The 22,753-nt window shown below is 46.5% G+C and overlaps 1 protein-coding gene across 1 annotated transcript in view; it reads left to right on the forward strand.

Moving 5' to 3' along the window:
- Nucleotides 1-821: 821 nt before the first annotated feature.
- TVP23A (trans-golgi network vesicle protein 23 homolog A) overlaps nt 822-22,753 on the forward strand; it is a gene marked incomplete at its 5' end in the record, with an annotated part of 32,677 nt that continues 10,745 nt past the window's right edge. Inside the window, 2 exons of the mRNA XM_082644531.1 lie at nt 822-830; nt 1,060-1,139. Coding sequence (XP_082500657.1) covers nt 822-830; nt 1,060-1,139 — 89 coding nt within the window. The remainder of the gene's footprint in view (nt 831-1,059; nt 1,140-22,753) is intronic.

Raw genomic sequence — 22,753 nt, forward strand, 5'->3', positions numbered from 1 at the left:
TGGCCGCTGAGCCTGCGCATCCGGAGCCTGTGCTCCACAACGGGAGAGGCCACAACAGTGAGAGACCCGCATACCTCAAAAAAACAAAAAAAATATTTTGTGCACAATATGTGTCTGGTACCACGATGCATGCAGATGTCAACTGCGGGCAGCAGTGGTACCCAAGCCGTGGCTGCAGCAGATTCGCCTGTTAAAAGGCAGAATCCCGGGCTCCACTCCAGGCCTTACGAATCTGAAGGGTTGGGCCTGGGAAACTGCTTTTAATAATGGCCCTAGGGAATTCTCGGGATCCGAGAGTTTTGAGAAACACTGACTTTCTCCAAACCCTGAAAGAGGCTGTCCAACACTGACATTCATTCATTCACCCTCTCTCTGGCTCATTCGACACCTATGGACCATCCACCTCATTCACTGACCCACCCGCTCTATTCCTCCCTGGATCACTGGTCTCGGTTCTCAAGTCCTCCTCTGAGCCCGTATCGTCCCCTCCCTGCCTCCGCTCTGTCTTCACCCTCCATCCTTCCACTGAGCGCCAGCTCTTTCTTTCCTAGGCGCTGTCCCCAGAGAGCCCGGGGCCGACGGACCCTCCCAAGCCCCGCCCCCGCCTGGGCAGCAGAGCCCACCTCCCCAGCCCGCGACTGCGCTCTGGGCCCCGCGCGCCCCTCCCCCACCTGAGACCTGAGCGGAGGCTGCACCGAGGGCCTCAGGTTCCGACCCCACCGCGCCTCTAGCCGCAGCTGCCCGCCGGGCATCCCAGCCCTTCCGCAGCGAGAGGTGGAGCCGGAGGCTGGGTTGTGGGCTCCAGGTGGGCTCTGGGAGGGATGAAGCAGGTAGGGCCACGGGGATCTGGGGATGGGAGGGTGGTGGCGAGGAGCCTGCGGGAGCGCTGGGAGAAGCGGGGAGGAGGAGGAGGGATGCGGGAGCCCGGGCTTGGGCCTGCTCTGGACCCCAAATGGGCCGAAGGTGGAGAAGGGGAGGGGTCCCGCACGCAGAGAGGGTTGGCACCAAAGGGCCTGTGAACCGCGTAAGGGGCTTTCACCCGCCTTTGGTGTCCCCCAGGCCCTGGTGGACGATACTGAGGATGTGTCCCTGGATTTTGGCAACGAAGAGGAGCTGGCGTTTCGGAAAGCCAAGATCAGGTATGCTGGGACTGGGCATTGGGCAAGCGTCCCCCAGAGCTGCAAATGCATTCATTCACATTCATTCGTTCATCCATTCAGAATGTATTGAGCACCTGGTGTGTGCCAGAGATGGGGCAAGGGACACACCCTGGACAGATCAGACAAGGTCCTGCCGTCCTGGAGCCTGCAGTCTTGGGGGGAGGGAACTAACACTGAACGGGCAAACAAAGATATTAACAAGGTAATTATTGTGAGAAGAGCTGGGAAGAAAATCAACCGGATGATGAAAGAGAAAGTAATTGGGGGAGGCCAGTTGCCTTAGTGCAGCCAGGGAGGGCCTCTCTGAGGAGGTGATGTTTCGGCGGAGACCTGAATGATGAGAGGCAGCCAGCCATGCATGGGAGACTCTGCAGGAAGCCTTCCACGTAGAAGGAACAGCAGGTTCAAGGGCCCCAGGCTGTGTTTGGAAGGTCAGAGAAAAGCCACTGTGTCTGGAGGGTAGTGGGGGAGAAGACAGGGGTTGGCAGGAGGCTGGAGAGGTGGACAAGGGCTTGAATTTTTATTCTTATCCCTGCTTCAGCTCCAGCCAGCCAGACATAGTGTTGGCTTAAAACAACAGAGATTTATTCTCTCACAGTTCTGGAAGCTAGAAGTCCAAAATTAGTTTCACTGGGCTGAGACCAAAGTGTCTGCAGGACAACACTCCTTCTGGAGGTTCTAGGGGAAAATCTGTTCTTTGCCTTGTCCAGCTTCTGGTGGCTGCTGGCTGGTGGCCCCTTCCTCTGCCCCTCAAGGCCAGCAGTGTAGCATCTTCCAGTCTTTCTCTGTTCCATTTCATATCGCCTTTTCCTCTGTGTGAAATCTCCCTCTGCCTTCCTCTTACAGGGTTACTTGTGATTGCATTTACAGCCCACCTGGATAATCCAGGGTAATCTTCCCGTCTGAAGAGCCTTAATTTAATCACACCTGCAAAGCTCTTTTTCAGTATGTGGTAACATTCACAGCTTCCAGGGATTAGGACCCTGGATTGAGGGGCCATTATTGAGATTATCATTAATGGCCAACGATTGTTTTTAAGAAAAGACACAGTAAGAGAACCGAAATGCTGGGGAATCTTCTAGAACATCTAAATGCATTATATGTTCCATCTTTACTGAGCTCCTTCTGTATGCCCACCTGGGCTGGTGGCTGGGGATATACAGTATACAGGACACACCCCCTGCCTCTGTGGAGTCGCCTGGTCTAGAGCAGGGATGGTCACCCTCGACACTGCTGACATTTGGGGCCAGATACCTCTTTGCTGTAGGGGCTGTCCTGTGCGTTGTAGGATATTTAGCAGTAAAGCCGTGGCCTTTACTGACCAGATGCCCAGTAGTATCCCACCAGTAGAGTCTGCAGACACTGCCACATGTTCCCTGGGAGGCAAACTCGCCCCGGGTTGAAAACTGTCGGTGTGGGGATGTAGGGTGTGTATGCACGCCCATGGCTGTTATGATTCAATGTTTTTTTGTTTTTTTTTTTGTTGTTGTGGTACGCGAGCCTCTCACTGTCGTGGCCTCTCCCGTTGCGGAGCACAGGCTCCGGACGCGCAGGCTCAGCGGCCATGGCTCACGGGCCCAGCCGCTCTGCGGCATGTGGGATCTTCCCGGACCGGGGCACGAACCCGTGTCCCCTGCATCGGCAGGCGGACTCTCAACCACTGCGCCACCAGGGAAGCCCTGATTCAGTGTTTTAAATGCTGTGATTGGCAAAAGCTTGGGCACTTATGCTGGTCAGGGGAGGAAGTGACAGCTAAGCTGAGACCTGAAGGATGGGTAGGAGTTAACTAAGCGGGGGAGGAGCGAGGGGGGGACACATGCAAAGGCTTAGAGGTGAGGTCATGAGTTTAGGGATCTGAGACCGCTTTAGTGAAGAGTAGTCTGAGCAGAGGCTGGGGCCACACCGGTAGGGCTTACGAGGGAAGTTCTGGAGCTGCACTGTCCACTGGAACATATGGGAAGGTACTACGTCTGTGCTCTCTGGTGTGGTAGCCACCAGCCACTGTGGCTGGTGAACACTTGATATGTGACTAGTGTGACTGAGGGACAGAGGTTTGGATATTTAATTTTAATTTTAATAGCCACATGTGGCTACCATATTGGACAGTGCAATTCTAGAGTTGGAATTTTCACAATGCAGTGACATGATCAGAATTACACAATAGACAGTGGATTGTAAGAGCGGAAGGAATCACGAAGCAGAAGCTGGGAGCTTGGGCCAGGGCGCGGGCAGGGGTGATGGAGGGAAGTGGAGGGGCCCAGAGGCACAGAAGAGGCAGAATCAGCCAGCCTCGGTGATGATCAAGATGTGGGCTGTGGATGGGAATAGTCAAGGGTGATGCCCAGGCATCACCTGGGCATCACCTGGGCCTAGTGACCCAGGTGAAGGAGCACTTATGGGGGAAAGACATTGAGCCCAGGGTCATCTTCGTTGGGTTGTGGTAGAATGTTCGAACGGCCAGGTGTGATGGGCAGCAGGGAAGAGAGGCTGGGAGCTCTGGGGGCGTTATCTGGGCTGCGTGCAGAGACCGGGGAGGCAGCAGCTCATGGCTATGTGTGTGTTTGAGAGCTACCCATCCCAGAATCCTCTGTGCCTAATGCAGATTTCTGGTCCAGGCCTGGACCTACGTAACCAGCTTCACAGGGGATGGGCATCTCTAGTTGATTTTGATGCTCAAGAAGAATGTAGAGATGGCTCTAAATCCTGAGCATAGATGAAGTCACCCAGATAGCAGGATGGAAAGGAGGTTCTTGACTGGGGTCTATATATGGACCTAACAGGGTTCAGGAACCCTGTGTAAACTATTTTCTAAGTTTCACATGTGTGCTGCTTTAGGAAAAGGACTCAAACTTTAATTACATTGTCAAATGGATCCATGATCCAAACAAGAATCACTAGTATCAGGTGAGAATTGTTATTTGTCAATTCCATGTTGAAATGGATTCCAGGTTGACTTTGTTTTTTTTCTGAAGATGTTGGGGGTAGGAGTTAATTAATTAATTAATTAATTAATTAATTAATTAATTAATTTGCTGTGTTGGGTCTTTGTTTCTTTTTTTTTTCTTTTTTTTTTTTTTTTTTTTTTTGCGGTACGCGGGCCTCTCACTGTTGTGGCCTCTCCCGTTGCGGAGCACAGGCTTCGGATGCGCAGGCTCAGCAGCCATGGCTCACGGGCCCAGCCGCTCCGCAGCATGTGGGATCCTTCCGGACCGGGGCACGAACCCGTGTCCCCTGCATCGGCAGGCGGACTCTCAAGCACTGCACCACCAGGGAAGCCCCGGGTCTTCGTTTCTGTGCGAGGGCTTTCTCTAGTTCTGGCAAGCAGGGGCCACTCTTCATCGCGGTGCGCGGGCTTCTCACTATCGCGGCCTCTCTTGTTGCAGAGCACAGGCTCCAGACACGCAGGCTCAGTAGTTGTAGCTCACGGGCCTAGTTGCTCCGCGGCATGTGGGATCCTCCCAGAGCAGGGCTCGAACCCGTGTCCCCTGCATTAGCAGGCAGATTCTCAACCACTGCGCCACCAGGGAAGCCCTCCAGGTTGACTTTGAAGGGAGGTGAAGTGATGGAAGGGGCCCTATAACAGGAGTCTGGGATTTCAGGGCCACTTCTTCCTTTACCACTTGCTGGCTTTGTGATTTTGGACAGTGTCCCCCTTGCCTTGTTGAGCCTTGACCCATCTGTAAAATGGGGGTACTTGTACCATCCTGACCTCACCACGTGGTGGCTATACAATTTGTTCAGTACATATTTACCCAGCATCTGTGTACAGGTGCTAGCTAAGCCCTGGGGATAGAGACCTGGTCCCTTCCCTTCCTGTCCCTGGTTCCAGGTCAGTGAAGTGCAGTGTGGTGGGGAGAACACCTTGCAGAATCAGTGAAGGATGTGACTCCATAGCAGGTAGAGGAAATGTTAGGTATGCTGCGTGTGTTTTTCCCCAGTGTGCTACTTTTTCTTCTTTTTTACCTTTTCTTATTGTGGAAAAAAAAATCCCCACAACATAAAATTTATCATTTTAACCATTTTTAAGTGTTCAGTAGTGTTAAATATATTCATGTTGTTGTAAAACAGATCTCCAGAAGCTTTTCATCTTGCAAATCTGAACCTCTGTCCCCATTAAACACCAGCTCTCCATCCCTCCCACCTCAGCCCCTGGCAACCATCATTCTTCTTTCTGTCTCTCTAAACTTGACAACTTTAGATACTTCATGTAAATGGAATCATAGAGAATATGTCTTTTTGTGACTGGCATTTTTCCACTTAACATAATATCCTCAAGGTTCCTCATGTTGTATCATGTATCAGAATTTTCTTCCTTTTAAAGACTGAAAAATATTCCATTGTGTGTATAGACCACACTTTGTTCATCAATCCATCTGTTAATGGACACTTGGGTTGCTTCCACATTTTAGCCCTTGCAAATAGTACTGCAATGAACATAGATATGCAATTATCTCTTCAAGACCCTGCTTTCAATTCTTGATATATACCCAGAAGTGGAACTGTTGGGTCATATGATAATTCTAGTTCTAATTAATTTTTCTTTTTTTTACTTTTTGGCTGCACCACGTGGCATGTGGGATCCTCGTTCCCTGACCAGGGATTGAACCCACACCCCCTGCAGTGGGAGCGCAGAGTCTTTGACCACCAGGGAGGTCCCTAGTTTTAATTTTTTGAGGAATTTTCATACTATTTTCCTTAACAATTGAACCATTTTACAATCCCAAAAGCAATGCACAGGGTTCCAGTTTCTCTACATCCTCACCAACAATTGTTACTTTCTGTTTTTTTCGGAGTATCCATCTTGTTGGATGTGAGGTAGTGTCTCATTGTGGACTTGATTGCATTTCCCGAGTGATTAGTGATGCTGAGCATCTTTTCATGTGCATGTTTGCCATTTGTGTATCATCTTAGGAGAAATGTCTATCCAAAGTCCTTTGCCTAGTTTTTAATCAGGTTATTGGATTTTTTGTTGTTCAGTTGTAGAAGTCCTTTATATATTCTGGATATTAAGCCCTTATGAAATGTATGATTTGCAAGTATTTTCTCCCATTTCATGGGTTGCCTTTCCACCCTGTTGATGGTGTCCTTTGATGCACAGAAGTTTTTAAATTTTATATAGTTCCATTTATCTATTTTTACTTTTGTTGTCTTTGCTTTTGGTGTCCTATTGTATGTGTGAGTGTATGTTTTTACTGAAATATAATTCACATATCATAAATTCACACTTTAAAATATACAATTCAATGTGGTTTTTAGTCTATTCACAAGGTTGTGCAATCATCATCACTATCTAGTTCCAGAATTTTTGATCACCCCGGATGGAAGCCCTGTACCCATTAAGCTGTCATTTCCCATTTCTCCCCTCCCCCAGCCCCTGGAAACCACTAGTCTACTTTCTGTTCCTTTGAATTGGCCTATTCTGGACATTTCATGTAAATGGGATCATACAGTATGTGGCCTTTTATCTGGTTTTTTTCACTGAGCATAATGTTTTCAAGGTTCATCCATGTTTGGGCATGTACTTCATTACTTTTTACTGCTGAATAATATTTCATTGTATGGATAGAGTACATTTTTCTTATCCTTCGTAAGTTGATGGGCATTTGAGTTGTTTCTGCTTTTTGTTCTTGTGAATAACGCTGCTGTGAACATCCACGTACAAGTTTATGTATGAACATATGTTTTCAGTTCTCTTGGGCATCAACCTAGAAGCAAAACTGCTTGGCCAAATGGTAACTCTGTGTTTTAGCCATGCTGTAACACAGCTGTTACATGCTGTGTTAGTGAGTACTCTGGGCTTCCAGCTGCCTTGAGGAGCAGGAGAAGCCTGGACTCGAGGTCAGACAGACCCAGGTTTGGATCTTGTTCCGCCATTCCCCAGCCAACTAACAGCAGTTGTGGGTTAGATTGGCAGACAGCCTCACCAGGCACAAACAGGCTTTCATATAAACCTGTTTACTTGGCTCTCTAGAAGGATACGAGGCAGAGACACAGCATCTTCATCTCATCGAGGGACTCAGCTGCTACCCACACACACAGCTGCTTCTGCTCTGTCCCTACGGGGGCTCTGTTGGGCTATCAGGGACAAGAGCCAGAGACTGTGGGTCACCGTGAGGCATAAAAGCTTCAGTTCTGTTTCCTGCCAACCTTTTCTAGGATTCTGTTCACCGAGGTCCAAGGCCTGCTTGCCAGCTCACAGATCCTCCAACCCAGGGGCAGTTCCACGCCACAAGCAGGCACATAGGACACTGCCATGGGAGACCCAGGTCATTCCCAGGCGGGCAGTCCTGATGTTAACCCTTCACTCACAGTGGCCTTGAACAAATCAGGGCACCTCTGGATCCCCCATTTTCTCATCTGTAAAATGTGAATGATGTTAGCTCCATCATAGGGTTGTGTAAGAGGACTCAATTGGGTGATGAATGTATGCAACGAATCCAGCGGGGCCCCTGACACCTCGTATGTCCTTCATAAATGGTACTTGCTATCATAAGTGTACTTCAGTGTCTTGACTGTGTGGGCGGGGCTGGGGCAGAGGCATGTCCTCAGCTGCAACAGGACATCACACTGGGGTTGTCCCTGGAGCTGGACACTGTCCCTCATATGGAAAGGTTGGTTTATGCTTTCAAGGCACTGTCTTCACAAAATTCATTTGGACCCAAAGGTCGTGGTTTCCAATGGATTCCCACCCAAAGTAGGATGATGTCCTCTTGCCCCAGGCAGAGTTATTGGATCTGATTTTGGTCTCAGTTGTCAGGGCTGGCTTATTGGCAGGGTTTGGTCAGTGTTCCGTGGTTGGTCCTCATTCAGCACAGTGGGCATTAAATTGAGGGGAATCCCACTCTCTGGTGTCAGGTGCCACTGGGAGTCACATGTTAGTGGGGCCAGGACCCAAGGCAGAAATCACATAGAATCAAAACTGCCCCTGCAAATCCCCATCTAGCCTGTCAAGTAGAATAACATTTTGTCTTTCAGGAAGTCTCCCACCGTCCATTTATCTCCCCATGTTGGATACAGCGCTGTTCCTCAAAACGAGCTGCAGATGAAATTGTTGGCTGCTTTTTAGGGGAAGTTAGATTGAATGAAAAACAATAGCAAACACTTACTTACCTAGCACTTACTATACGCAGGCACTGTTCTCAGTGTTTTACTTATAAAATTCATTTAAGCTGTATTACAAACCTATGAAGTCGATACTATGATTTTTATCAATTTCAGGATGAAAGAAATTGAGGGAACGAGTTGAGGGATTTGCCCGACGTCACACAGCTGTGAAATTGTGGGGTGGGGATTTGAACCCTTAGATCCGGCTCTGGAGTTGCATTGTAGGTTATGCTGTGCTTAGGGGCACAGATGCTTACGCAGGGAGGGATGCTCGGGGACAGGCACTGCCCTGGGAACGGCATTCTCAGGCCTTCCATCCTGTGCTTCCTCTGGGGAGTACTTTATATTTTCCTTGTGTACGTGAGAATGTGGAATTGCCCACTCTTTAGATCAGGCTTTCTCAACCCTTGGCACTGTGACACTTGGCGCTGGGTAGTTCTTTGTGGGGACTGTCCTGTGTATTGTAGGACTTCACCTATTAGATGCCAGTGACACTGCCTTCTACAGTCGTGACAACCAAAGAAGACTCCAGACATTGCCAAGTCAAGTCCCCTAGGGGCAAAATTGCCCCCGGTTGAGGACCCTGGTTTAGATTATTCTCTTGCTCTCTCTGGGGTTTGGATTTGGAGAAATTAAATTTGCATTTGAGGGAACTCAGAGGTCTGAGCCCTCTGTGTTTGACCCAAGAGAAGCTGGTGGGGCGGGGGCCAAGGAAGGAGGGGGTCAGGTGATGGTACAGATGCACCTTGGTGGCCGTCCATTATTCCCAGAAGTCAACACAGGCACATCTCTAATTGCTACACACACACACACACACACACACACATACACATTGTGCTACAACACACAGATAAGAATAATTTTGGGTTTTCTTTGTTGTTAGGAAGTCTGATTGCCTTGAGAAGTCTGATGGCCTCTGGATCCCTCGCCCAGACCCCTGTCCCCGGTGACTTTGGGTGACAAGTCACGCTGCCCCTGTTCCCACTCTAAAATCTATTTTTAAAATATAGAAATAATGACACATAAGCAGGTCTCACCAATGGCTGATGGTTTAAATTTAAGGAAGGTTCATGATTACCAAGGAAAATAATCCACAAAATCAAGGAACTAGACAGATTTCAGTTCTCTTTGATTAGGGTGAGGGATTACATGTTTTGAAATTAACCCCTTACATCTCCAGCTGCTTTACTTCCCCTTATTTATGTTTCTTGTTAACATGAAATTGGTGCATAAGCAGTGCCAACAGTGAAGTCACCAAAAGGAGATTCTAAACTATGACCCAGGGGCTTCCCTGGTGGCGCAGTGGTTGAGAGTCCGCCTGCCGATGCAGGGGACACGGGTTCGTGCCCCGGTCCGGGAGGATCCCATATGCCGCGGAGCGGCTGGGCCCGTGAGCCATGGCCGCTGGGCCTGCGTGTCCAGAGCCTGTGCTCCGCAACGGGAGAGGCCACGTGAGAGGCCTGCGTACCGCAAAAAGAAAAAAAATAAAAAAAATAAAAAAAAACTATGACCCACACAATTGGGGAAGGCAGTTGGGACCAGAAGACTTTGGTCAGAAGTTGGTTCCTTGATGTTCAGTATTAGAGAACAGCTGGACTGTGTGGACCTGGAGTATTTAACTCACTCATTCATTTATTCCAGGGTTGAGGCTATTGACATTTGGGGCTGGACATTCTTTGCTGTGGAGGCCTGTCCTGTGCACTGTAGGATGTTTCGCAGCATCCTGGCCTCTACCCACTAGATGCCAGTAGCAGCCCCCTAGGTGTGACAACCAAAAATGTTTCCAGACACTGCTGGTGGGGAACCCTGAACCACTTCCATTTGAGAAGCACTGATTTATTCTTTCACTCATTCATTTATTCATTAAGTCAACAAAACCTTTCAAAGACCTTTGCGTGCCAAACACTGTTCTAAGGGCCACAGAGAAAACCATACAGGCCTGGTCCTTGCCTTCATGGAGCTGACTTTCTCCTGTCACGGAGAGACAGTGAACACATAAGCAAATATCTAAACAAAGTGACATCAGAGAGTGGTAAGTGCCATGAAAAAGGAGGCCAGGGCTGGGGGCCCCTTTAGATTCTAGGGGGGGTCAGAGGAGGCCTGAGGAGGTGCATTATTTGGGCTGAGACCCAAATATGGAGGAGGAGCCAGGCATGGGAAGATGCACAGGAAGAGACTTCTGGCAGAGGAAACAGCAAGTGCAAAGGCCCTGAGGTGGGAGTATATTCTAGGGATTGTTGGAACCAGGCTAGGGTGTAGAAAGTGGGATAGTAGGAGGAGGAGACATTTGGAGATTTGTTAGGGAAAGGATGTGGGGACTTTGAAAATTCTGATGGGAATTTGGAATTTTGTCTGCTTTGATGGGCAATCTTTGGAGAGATTTGAGCAGGGGAGAGGTATGATCTGATTGACACTTGAGAAAGCTGTCCGTGACTGCCAGGTGGCCTGTAGGGGAAGAACAGCAGCAGGGAGATCTGTTACGGGCTGGTGGAGGGGTCAGGGTGAAAGATGCTGGTGGCCTGGACTAGCTGGACTCCAGGGACACACATGGGAACTTGGCTCAAATCGGTCTTTGTCCAAATTCTGCCAGCTGCTGGGACTTCTGAGATTGCACAGAGATGGTTGAAGGCAGTGGGTTCCAGATGCAGGTTGTGGGACGTACATTCCCAGGAGATCTCAACTTCATCAGCATCCCTCAGGAACTCAGCAAACAAAGGGCCAAAACTTTAGGGTCTCCATCCCTGAAGATTTGACTCAGTAGGTGTTGAGATGGGTGTGAAAGGGTCCTGCAATGTGATTCTGCTCCGAGTGACTTGGCGAATTTTTCTAGGTTGTCTATTTCTGGATTAAGTAGGGAGTGTGTGTGTGTGTGTTCATTCACCTTCATTGGAGTGGGGTTTGGTGTTGATACAAGGCTCAGCTATATATTCTGGCAAGTGATGCCAATGACGTTTCCTCAGTAAAGACCAGCTAATAAATTCGGTTTGGAATCCAAGGGGAAAGGCCTGGGTCTGGCCCTACTCCGGCCCTAAGGAAATTCTCTTCACACAGGGGCTCAGCCTTGGGTGTTCCACGGCCAATGACTCACTCCTCACTCATTACAGGAGTAAGGAGGCTTCCAGAATGACTCAGAAGCAGCCAGAGATCGTGTTAATGGATCCTTATGTTTTTCTGGCATTACAGTACAGATGTATCCCCACCCAGATCGTAAAATAGTTTAGCATAGAAAGTGCAAAGGGACAGTCAGCCGACTGACTCCAAGCCTCAGACATACTCTCTTGGGCCATGGAGGTATTTTAAATGAATGTGAATTTATATTTAAATATTGGAACAGGTCACATTAACAATCTGACTTGCTCAGAGGAGATGAGCCACAGAGACAGAAGGCAGATCGGTGGTTGCCAGGGGCTGTGGCGAGGAGAAAATGGGGAGAAACTGCCCAACTGGTATGGAGTTTTACTTTGGAATGATGGAAATGTTTTGGAACAACAGTGTGAAGTATTAAATGCCACTGAATTCTTCACTTTAAAATGGTTCATTTTCTGGGATGTGAATTTCACCTCAGTACATTTTTTGCTGTATTATTTTTAAGTATTACATTTAAATATTTAACATATTAAATTAAAATTTTTAGATATTTTTAAATATTTTAAAGTATTAAAAAAATACTTCAGACCTTATTTTTTTGGAACAGTTTTAAGTTCACAGCAAAATTAAGGGGAAGGTACAGAGATTTCTCATATACCCCCCTCCCCCCCCCCCCACAAATAGCCTCCCCCATTATCAACATCCCCTGCCAGAGGAAACATTTGCTACAATTGATGAACCTACATTGACACGTCACCATCACCCAAAGTCCATAGTTTACATTAGGGTTCACTCTTGGTGGTGCACTCTTTGTGGTGTACCTTCTATAGGTTTGGACAAATATAATGACATGTATCCACCATCACAGTATCATACAGAATAGTTTCACTGCCCCCCAAAAACCTGTTCACTCCCTCCCTCCACCCTAATCCCTGATCTTTTTACTGCCACCATAGTTTTGCCTTTTCTAGAATGGCATATAGATGGAATCATACAGTATGCAGCTTTTTCAGAGTGGCTTCTTTCACTTAGTAATATGCAATTGAATCTTTTTTTTTTAACTTTGGATTGCTGACTTCTTGTGAATGGCTGTTAGATTTGGAAGGGTGGACCTCTTCCTTCAGGGTGAGCCCCAGGTCTCACCCAACGAGCTGACTTATTTCCTACCCCAGCTCAGCCCTCTAAGTACCTGAGTTTGCAGCACCCCCATCGCCACCCCTCAAGGACAATGGGGAAGAAACAACAATACTCCAACAATAGCATTTCTACTACGCTTTCCAGAGGTGCAAGAAGCTTTGAGTTGGAATTTCTAATGCTGTAGTTTTCTCTGCAAACCTCTTAAAGCTGATTGAGGGGCCTGTTTGCAGTAGCCCGGCCTTGGGGGTCAGGCTGTACATGGCCATCCTAGCCCACTTACCCTGAGCCCCCGTGTTCCTGCTCATCCCCTGGCCTTTTATATGCTTCACTCTCTGCTGCCTAAATTTGTCCTTTAGATCTTAAAATATTTTTTTTGTGTCCAAATCCCTATTATCTTTTTAAAAAATTAAAAAAATTTTTTATTGAAGTATAGTTGGTTTACAATGTTGTGTTAGTTTCAGGTGTACAGCAAAGTGATTCAGTTATACTATATATATGTGTGTTGTGTGTATATGTGTGTGGGTATATATATATTTGTATATTCTTTTTCAGATTTTTTTCCCTTATAGGTTATTACAAAATATTGAGTACAGTTCCCTGTGCTATACAGTAGGTCCTTATTAGTTATCTATTTTATATATAGTAGCGTGTATATGTTAATCCCAAACTCCTAATTTAACCCTGAGCTTAAAATATTTTTTAAAAATTCATTTATTTTTAATTGAGGTATAATAATTCATATACCATAGCATTCACCCCTTTAAAGGCTACAACTCAGTGGCCTTTGGTATATTCCAAAGGTTGTGCAACCATCATTACTGTCTAATTCCAGAACGTTTTCATCGCCTGCAAAAGAAACCCCATGTCCTTTAGATCTTCATCCTCATCACTAAGACCCCTCCCCTACTCTCAGCTAGGTGCCCCTCCTCTCAGCCCCAAGTGCCCGCGTGTCTACCCCAGCCTGGTGGCCAGCTGTTGTGTCCACCTCTTGGGTTTGCTAAAATGTCACTAAATAGCCAAGATACCCTGCCCTCATAACTAAAGGATTAGCACCTGGGATAGTAGGGGCAGCTGGGGGCACCCTGCACCACTGTCCATTCTGACTGGATAGTGGCCATGCCATGTTGAATATTTTGATCATGACTCTGCTTACCCCATTAATGACACCTTTCAGACTGAGTTGAAATTGCCCATTTGCACATATATACAATGGAATATTACTCAGCCATAAAAAGAAACGAAAGTGAGTTATTTGTAGTGAGGCGGATGGACCTAGAGTCTGTCATACAGAGTGAAGTAAGTCAGAAAGAGAAAAACAAATACCGTATGCTAACACATATATATGGAATCTAAAAAAAAAAAAAAGGTTCTGACGAACCTAGTTGCAGGACAGGAATAAAGAGGCAGACGTAGTGAATGGACTTGAGGACACGGGGAGGGGGAAGGGTAAGCCGGGACGAAGTGAGAGAGTGGCATGGACATATATACACTACCAAATGTAAAATAGATAGCTAGTGGGAAGCAGCCATATAGCACAGGGAGATCAGCTCGGTGCTTTGTGTCCACCTAGAGGGATGGGATAGGGAGGGTGGAAACGCAAGAGGGAGGGGATATGGGAATATATGTATATGCATAGCTGATTCACTTTGTGATACAGCAGAAACTAACGCATCATTGTAAAGCAATTATACTCCAGTAAAGATGTTGGGGGAAAAAAAAAGATATTTCCCATTTGCTTCTTTGCTTCCCTCCCCCGCATGCCCCCCACCCCAGTGATGTTCATGAGGGCAGGACTTGGTGCATTTGGTTCACTGTACTTCGCTTGGATCTGGCATGGTGCTTGGTAAATAATAGGTGTTCAATAAACGCGGTGCCGTTGCTCTAGGCCCAATTTCTCAAACTGTTTTATTTCTTAAGCAATTTTGAAAATCAGTTTAAAGCATCTATAATTAAGTTGACTATGAACTTAATTTTATGTTGTTGGACAATTTAAACTGCAATTTCCATTTTAGTCATCATTTTGAATATCAAATTATCCTGCAAACAATAAATACACGTGCACGGCAATTACAAAACTTACTGCTTTCAGGGTGATGGGGAATTTTAGTGGTTGATGAGGAATTTTAGTGGTTGATGAGACCCCAGATGAAAGAATTGTAAAATATAGCAACAAAATATGTTAAATTGGAAAATAATGTTTGGAAGCAATGTCCTTAAAACGACTTAAAAAACTTTTTACTTTGAAATAATTTCAAACAGGAAAGTAGCAAGAATAGTACAAAGAACTGAGACATGTCCTTTACCTTGATTCAGCTATTGTTAACACTTTGCTGTGTGTGTGCTTATTTTATGAAGTGTTTAAGAGTAAAATGAACGTATAATGCTCCCTTCCTCCTGAATCCTTCAATGTGTATTCTACGAACAGGATATTCTCTTACATAAACAGAGGACAATGATTCAAAATGAGATACTTACCTAATCTTCAGTCCATATTCCCATGTCTTTTATACTAACTTTTTTTTTTCCCAGTTCAAGATCCAATTGGGATCACCCATTGCATTTAGTTATTCTTTTTTTTTTTTTTTTTTTGGCCACACTGCATGGCGTGTGGTATCTTAGTTCCCTGACCAGGGATTGAACCCACGCCCCCTGCAGTGGAAGCGTGGTGTCTTAACCACTGGACTGCCAGAGAAGTCCCTGCAGTTAGTTATTCTTGAACTTTTCTCAGCCTTTTTCTGTCTTTTGTGACATGGACTGTTTTGAGGAGTAAAGGTTGCTATTTTGAGGAATGTACCTGAACTTGGGTCTATCTGATATTACTCGATTAGATCCAGGTCATGATTTTTGGCATAAATGCTGCAGAAATGATGTTGTGTTCTAAAAGGCCTTTTTTTCAAGCTCTGTCACTACTAAAGGTGGCCCAGATTTGGCACTTTTTTGCCCTCCACCACATCTTACCTGCATTTTGCTGCTCAAAGAACCCAGGCTCCTTAGAGTGGAGCCACTTCCAAATCTTGAGGCAGAAACCAGTCAGACTGCATCTGGAACATCCTTTTGTTGCCAGCAAACACAGATATTTTTTAAAGTGTCACAGGCTGTTCTAAAGAAGAAAAACTAGTTTAATGAGGCTCCCACAGTGTTTGCTAAATGAATTAATATGATTTTATTCAGTTCTCTCATTAAATAACCTGTAAGGCTCTTTGTTTCTAAGATGCTATCATTAAAAAAAAATTATTTTATTGACATATAGTTGATTTACAACATTGTGTTAATTTCTGTTGTATAGCAAAGTGATTCAGTTATACATGTATGTGTATATATATACACATTCTTTTTCATATTCTTTTCCATTATAGTTTATCACAGGATAATATTGAATATAGTTCCCTGTGCTATACAGTAGGACCTTATTGTTTATCTATTCTATGTATAATAGTTTGCATAAGATGCTATCATTTGAAGGTACACTGGTTCAGTTATAGCTCTTGGGGGTGGGGAATAAATACCATATTAATATTTGCATCCTTTAGTGGATCCATCCTGATTCCAGACACATTAAAATGGTCAAAAAAGGGACTTCCCTGGTGGTCCAGTGGTAAAGAATCCGCCTTCCAATTCATGGGACGTGGGTTAGATCCCTGGTCAGGGAACCAAGATCCCACATGCCGCTGGGCAACTAAGCCCGTATGCCACAACTGTTGAGCTCACGCACCTCAACGAGAGAGCCTGTGTGCTGCAAACTACAGAGCCCACGTGCTCTGGAGCCCACGTGCCACAACTACAGAGCCCATGTGCCCTGGAGCCCGGCGCCTCAACGAAGATCTCATGTGCTGCAACTAAGAACCGACGCAGCCAAAAAAATAAGGAAAATAAATAAATAAATATTAAAAAATTTTTTTAAATGGTCGAAAATAAAAGTGCAGGGAAAGACAGGATTCTATTTTGCAGATGAGGAAACCAGTGCTCCCAAGAGCCAGATTACAGACCCAACCTCACTTAAGGGTCAGTATTTGATGACTTCAGATCCTGCCCGCTGTTGAGCAGAATCTAGTAGCTAAAGCACATTAAATAGGTGAATTCTACTCTCTGCTTCCAGTGCAAAAAAAAAAAAAAAGTATCTCACTCAGAGTGAGGGTGACGACAAACAGGAATACAGGTTTCTTACCTCCTTCAACCTCCCCGAGGTACCACCTGCTCTAAGTGCCTTCCTGCTGGCTGGCTTCTGCTCTGACCTTCTGGAAAAATCAGTCCTTGGCCTCTCTGCTTTTTTCTCGCCCTCAGTTAATAACTCTGAGCCTCCTGTTTAAAAGAGGTGCATGTAACTGCAGCTGCCCTCGTGATCTCCCCCCACCACCAGCTGTCTTCAAGTAAGACTGCAACTCTTCATTTTATCACCCGGATTCTTGGAGGAAGCTGACTCTCCTTGCCCTTTCTGCCCTTTGAAACCACCGGACAAAACATAATGTGGATTATACAGAGTTTAAACTCTTCAACATTAGAGCCTGTATGCGTTAGCTACTGCTGTATAACAAGTTACCCCAAACTTAGCAGCTTCAGACAACAAACATTTATGATCTCACACTGTGCCTGAAGCTCAGGAAACTGGGGCAGCTTAGCTGGGTAGTTCTGTCTCAGGGTCTCATGAGGCTGCCGTAATATTAAGGCTTGACTGGGGCAGGAGGAGCTGCTTCCAAGAGGGCTCCCTCATGTGGCTGTTGGCTGGAGGCCTCAGTTTCTTAGACATGTGGACCTCTCTGTACGGCTGCTCCCAACGTGGCAGCTGGTTTCCCCCAGGGAAAGCAAGGGAGAGAGCAAAAGAGAGTGACCAAGACAGAAGCCACAGTGTCTTTTATGACCTAATATCAGTTATGATATACAATTACTTCTAATGTGTCCTATCAGTCATGCAGGCCAGCCACGGTGATTCATTGTTGGAGGGGACTGTACAAGGGTATAAATACCAGGAGGTTGGGGTCATGGGGGCCAATTCAGAGGCTGGCTACTTACAGATCCCAGCCCAAAAAAGGAACAAATGCATGTGTGTCTACAGAGTGCCCACTGTACTCCAGGCCCTGATATTAGGTATATGTGATTATCCCCATTTTACAGGTGAGGAAACTGAACAAGAAAGGTTGAGTCACTGGTCTAAGGTCACACAGTAAATGACAGAACTGGAATTTGAAAGGCAGTAGTCTGCTTCCTTAAAAAACAATTATTAAAGAGTTCCAAATGTATACCAAATAGAATAATATAAATGAGCCCCATGTGGCCATCACACAGCTTCAGAAATGATCAACTCCTGAACAATCTTCTTTCATTTATACCCTGCCTCTCCCCCTCCCTCTGATTATTTTGAAACAAACCCCAGACATTACATCACTTCAAACATAAATATTGTGATGTTATCTCTAAAAGACAAGAATTTGTTTTTAAAAGCAAAACCACAATAGCATTTTCTCACTTTAAAAATGGTTAACAATTCCCATGATATTTCAATCAAGAAATATCCAGGGTCCAAATTCCCTTGATTGTCTCATAACTTTATTATTTGTTGGAACCACAATTGAATATCTTCCACATTTTGCAATTGGTGGCTGGATTTCTTAGGTCCCTTTTCTTTTTTTCTCTCTCTTTTTTTTTTTTTTTGCGGTACGCGGGCCTCTCACTGCTGTGGCCTCTCACTGCTGTGGCCTCTCCTGTTGCGGAGCACAGGCTCCGGACACGCAGGCTCAGCAGCCATGGCTCACAGGCCCAGCCGCTCTGCGGCATGTGGGATCCTCCCGGACCGGGGCACGAACCCGAGTCCCCTGCATCAGCAGGCGGACTCTCAACCACTGCGCCACCAGGGAAGCCCCCTTAGGTCCCTTTTCATCTGTAGATTTCCCAGTCCTCTCCTTGCTCTCTCTCATTTTTTTTCCCCCTTTGCAATTGATTTATTGTTCTGTAGAGCTTCTCACAGTCTGGAAAATTGCTGATTGCAACCCTAATGTGTCTTTTAATCTTTGCCTTTGTTCCCTATGTTTCTTGAGCTTGATGAGATTCAGGTGTGATATTTTGGGGGCACAGCTGACTTCAAAGGAGGGGGTGAGTTCTTCCATCAGGGGCTCCCAATGCCTGGTTGTCCTCAGCTGCTTCTCTTGAATGCATTAGGGGCTTCAGCATGGTGGCATTGTAACGCTATCATTCTGTCTCCGTTTGTAAGCCGAAGGAATCCGGAACGAGAAACTCCCCCTCTTCAAATATTTAGTCATTGCAAGATACACTTTACAGAGAAAAGACATAATAAATGTTTGATGCTTGCTCTTCATTTTTCCGCTTTCAAGTGAAGAGTTTGTTCCCCAGCATCCCTCCTAAGTGACCACTGAGGGTTTTGATTAAGTATCACATGATTCATGGACTACAACATTCTTATTGCTGCTCAAGTTGTTCCATCTTTGGCCAGTGGGAGGCTCTACCCATTGGCCTCTGAGTCTTTTGACCTGGCTCTCATGGTCTTTGACAGCTTCCTTGCAGCCTGGGATGTTCCGATGTCCCAGCCTCATCAAGCTGGGATGGCCTGGAATCGCCATTTCTCCAAGCAGCCCTGGCTCCTTTGGAGAATGGAGTTTAGAAGCCACAGTCTGGGTTCGTCTCCTGTGCCAGCTCTCTGGCTCTGTGGCTAGGAAGTGCATCAAGCAGGGCTGATAGCATCTCTTAGTGGACGTATTTTGGGGATTCACTGTTGTCTCCAAGCACGTGTCCCTTTCAGTTGATCTGCAGTTCATCAGGGCAGCCGACAGGAGGGGCAGCTATGAAACTCTGGGCTGAGATTGAGTGTGGCTGATTCTGCCATTCAGAGCAGCTACTAGCCCATAGGGCGCCTCCATGCAAATCAGAAAAGATGGCCCTTCCACGGGCAGACAGTTCCCTCCAGGGCCTGCAGCTGGAGAGCAGAGCATGCACCTGATTCCAGCAGCGCATCACCTGGGCAATTGCTTCTTTGCTCTGACCCTGGGGCAGTTCACTTCACCTCCCTGAGCTCCCGACTCCTCATCTGCAAAATGGCTCTCTCTCCCTTTCCAACCTCGCTTATTTTCTCTGGGCTCATTTGTCCCCAGGCGGGTGTTATGGGTTGACTTGTATCCTCCCCAAAAGAGATATATGGACGTCCTAACCTGCAGTACCTCAAAACGTGACTTCATTTGGAAATAGGGTTTTTGCAGATGTAATTAGTTAAGATGAGGTCATCCTGGAGTAGGGCGGGCCCCTAGTCCTATATGACTAGTGTCCATATAAAAAGATGGCCCTGTGAAGACAAACACTTGCAGAAGGCCATGTGACAACACAGGCAGAGGTTGGAGTGATGCAACTACAAGCCAAGGAAGGCCAAGGGTGCCAGCTGTCATCAGAAGGTAGGAGAGAGTCCTGGGATAGATTATCCCCCAGAAGGAACCAATCCTGCAGACAGAGATTTTGGTGTTTGTTTTGTTTTGCTTTGTTTTTTTGAGCACAGTGAAAAGGCAGGTTTTAAGACAGCGTGATTTTGGTGTTTTAAGTTGCCCAGTTTGCTGTGCATTGTACAACAGCCCTGGGAAATGGATACAGCAGTGACTGCTTTCCCCTGTTCCCTGCTACTCCGAGGGTGGTCCATGGACCAGCAGCATCAGCATCACCTGGGTGCTTATTAAAATGCACTCTCAGGCCCCATCCCAGGCCTCCTGAATCAGTGTCTGCATTTAACAAGAGAGCCAGGTGGTTTGTATGTGGAGAAGCACTGCATTATATAATAGGAAGGTGGCGGAATGATTAGCCCCTAGGGCAAATGCACAATGATTTCTGTTCATAGTTGGTATTGAACTCTCACTGCCCACCAGGCAGTATCCCAAGCCCTTTATGTACATTATGATTCTCATGTAATCTTCCTGGCAGCTCCGTGCACTCGGTACTTCCCGACGTGTGCACTGCACTCTAGGGAACACGATTCACACTGACTATGATTGAATGACGCCCCCTGGTGTTGTGCAACTCAGCAGCCCTGACTCTTATTATCCCATTTTATAGATGAGGAAACTGGGACACACAGCGAGGCTAAGTCACTTGCTCAAGGTCACACAGGTCCTCAGTGGTGGAGCTGGGATTTGAATCTGCTAATTTTGTCTCTGAACTTGTACCCGGGACCTTTTACTCACCGCACAGCCCCTCTCTCTAAAGGAGAGCCAGTGAAGGCAGCGTATTTTCTCCCGCCATTTTCTCTCTTTTAAATTGTAAAATACACATAGCGTCAAAGTGACGTTTTTAACCATTTTATTTAATTAATTTATTTTTTTGGCTGTGTCGCGCGGCTTGTGGGATCCTAGTTCCCCGACCAGGGATCAAACCTGGGCCCTTGGCAGTGAAAGTGCTGAGTCCTAAACACTGGACCGCTGGGAAGTTCCTTAACCATTTTAAAGTGAACGATTCAATGGCATTTAGGACATTCACAATGTTATGCAACCATCATCACTATTCCATTCCAGAATATTTTTATCACCCCAAAAGGAAACCCCATAGCTATTAAGCAGTCACTCCCTGTTCCCCCAAGCCCCTGGCAACGACTAATCTGCTTTCTGTCTCTATGAACTGGCCTATTCTGGATATTTCAAGAATGGAATCCTACAATATGGGACTTTTTATGTTTGGGTTCTTTCACTTAGTATGTTTTCAAGGTTCCTCCATGTTGTCGCATGCATCAGTACTCCAATATTTTTTTTCATGTTTTTTTTTTAGTTGTGGTTAAATATACATAGCAAAAAAAATCTACCATTTTAACCATTTTCAACTCAGTGGCAATAAGTCCATTCACACTGTTGTGTCACCATCACCACCATCCATCTCTAGAACCCCTTCGTCACCCTAAACTGAGAGCTTGTGTCCATGGAGCAATCACTCCCCATTTCCTCCTCCCACCAGCCCCCAGTAGCCTCTATTCTACTTTCTGTCTCTATGAATTTGCCTTTTCTGGGTAGCTTAGGTTAAGTGGAATCATACAGCATCTGTGCTTTTGTGTCTGGCTTCTTTCCCTGAGCCTAAGGTTTTCCAGGTTCGCCCACATTGTAGCAGGTATCAGTGCTTCATTCCTTTTTATGGCTGAGTGACATCCCATTGCATGGACAGGCCACGTTTTGCTCATCTCCTTGTCCGCTGATGGACATTTGGGTGGTTTCCACCTTTTGGTGATGGTGAATGTTGCTGCCGTGGACATGCGTGTACACGTTTTTATTTGAAGGCTTGTTTTCAGCTCTTTTGTTTTCCCATTTCTTTTGAAAACTCTGGGTCTTTAAGGAATTTGGTCCGTGGTTCCAGCAGCAGCGGAAGGGGGCAGTGAGCAGTAGCTGGGGTGGAGGTAGGGGAATTGGCCTGGGTGCCCCCAGGGGAGAGGTGAGGGTCCTTGCACAGGACCCATCCAGGGCCGAGCGGCCATGGGCCCGCTGACATTTTGCTGGCATTTTGCTGCCACGCATACCCAGCCAATAAAGTTGGGATGTCTCTCTAAAAAGAAATAAAGAACAGAAACTAGAGGGAAGACTTAACGACCAGAGGGAAGTCTGTTCTTTTATTTGCTTCCACACTCAAACCTCTATTGTGCTTACCTTTGAATCAAAGCTATGAGGACTTAGCAATCAGCATCTGCTCAGACATCCCAACAGCCTTAAACCTGCCCGTCCCAGGCCCAGATGTCAGGGGAGGAGGAGGATGTGCTGTCATTTGAAGCAAGAAGTTGGAGTCTGAAAGATGATGGAGCTGTTGTTGCATCTGGAGCATTCTAGAGAAGAACAGTCCAGCCCCCATGACGCACGCCCTGAGTTAGCCAGGCTCACACGGTTTCTGAGGGGCTCATAGGGTCCTCTGCTTTTTTAGGTGTGGTTTCCTTCCTTCCTGCTTTGTTCCCCGAACTGAGTTTGCCTTGAAAATGGAACAAAGGAGGGCTCCTGGATGGCAGTGAGCATACAGATCACCTGGGGTCTTGTTAAAATGAAGATTCGGGCTCAGGGGGCCTGGGGTGGGGCTGCTGATCCTGCATTTCTAACAAGCTCCAGGGCACGTGGGGAGCAGGTGGATGGGCCGAGGGCTGGGCAGATGTGGTCTTAGCTGTCTCTCTGTCACACCTCAGGGTCCCCTTCCTCCCACGTCTTCCTGGTGTTACGCTGCTGTTAGCAGAAGAACCACCTGACTCTAAGTGGGTGTCGGTGGTGAAGAAATAAATAGCAGCATCCTACTTCTTTTCAACAACAGGGAAAAACATCTAA

The sequence above is a fragment of the Mesoplodon mirus genome (assembly GCF_964341445.2).
Source record: "Mesoplodon mirus genome assembly, chromosome: 15".
Classification (NCBI taxonomy): Eukaryota; Metazoa; Chordata; class Mammalia; order Artiodactyla; family Ziphiidae; genus Mesoplodon; species Mesoplodon mirus.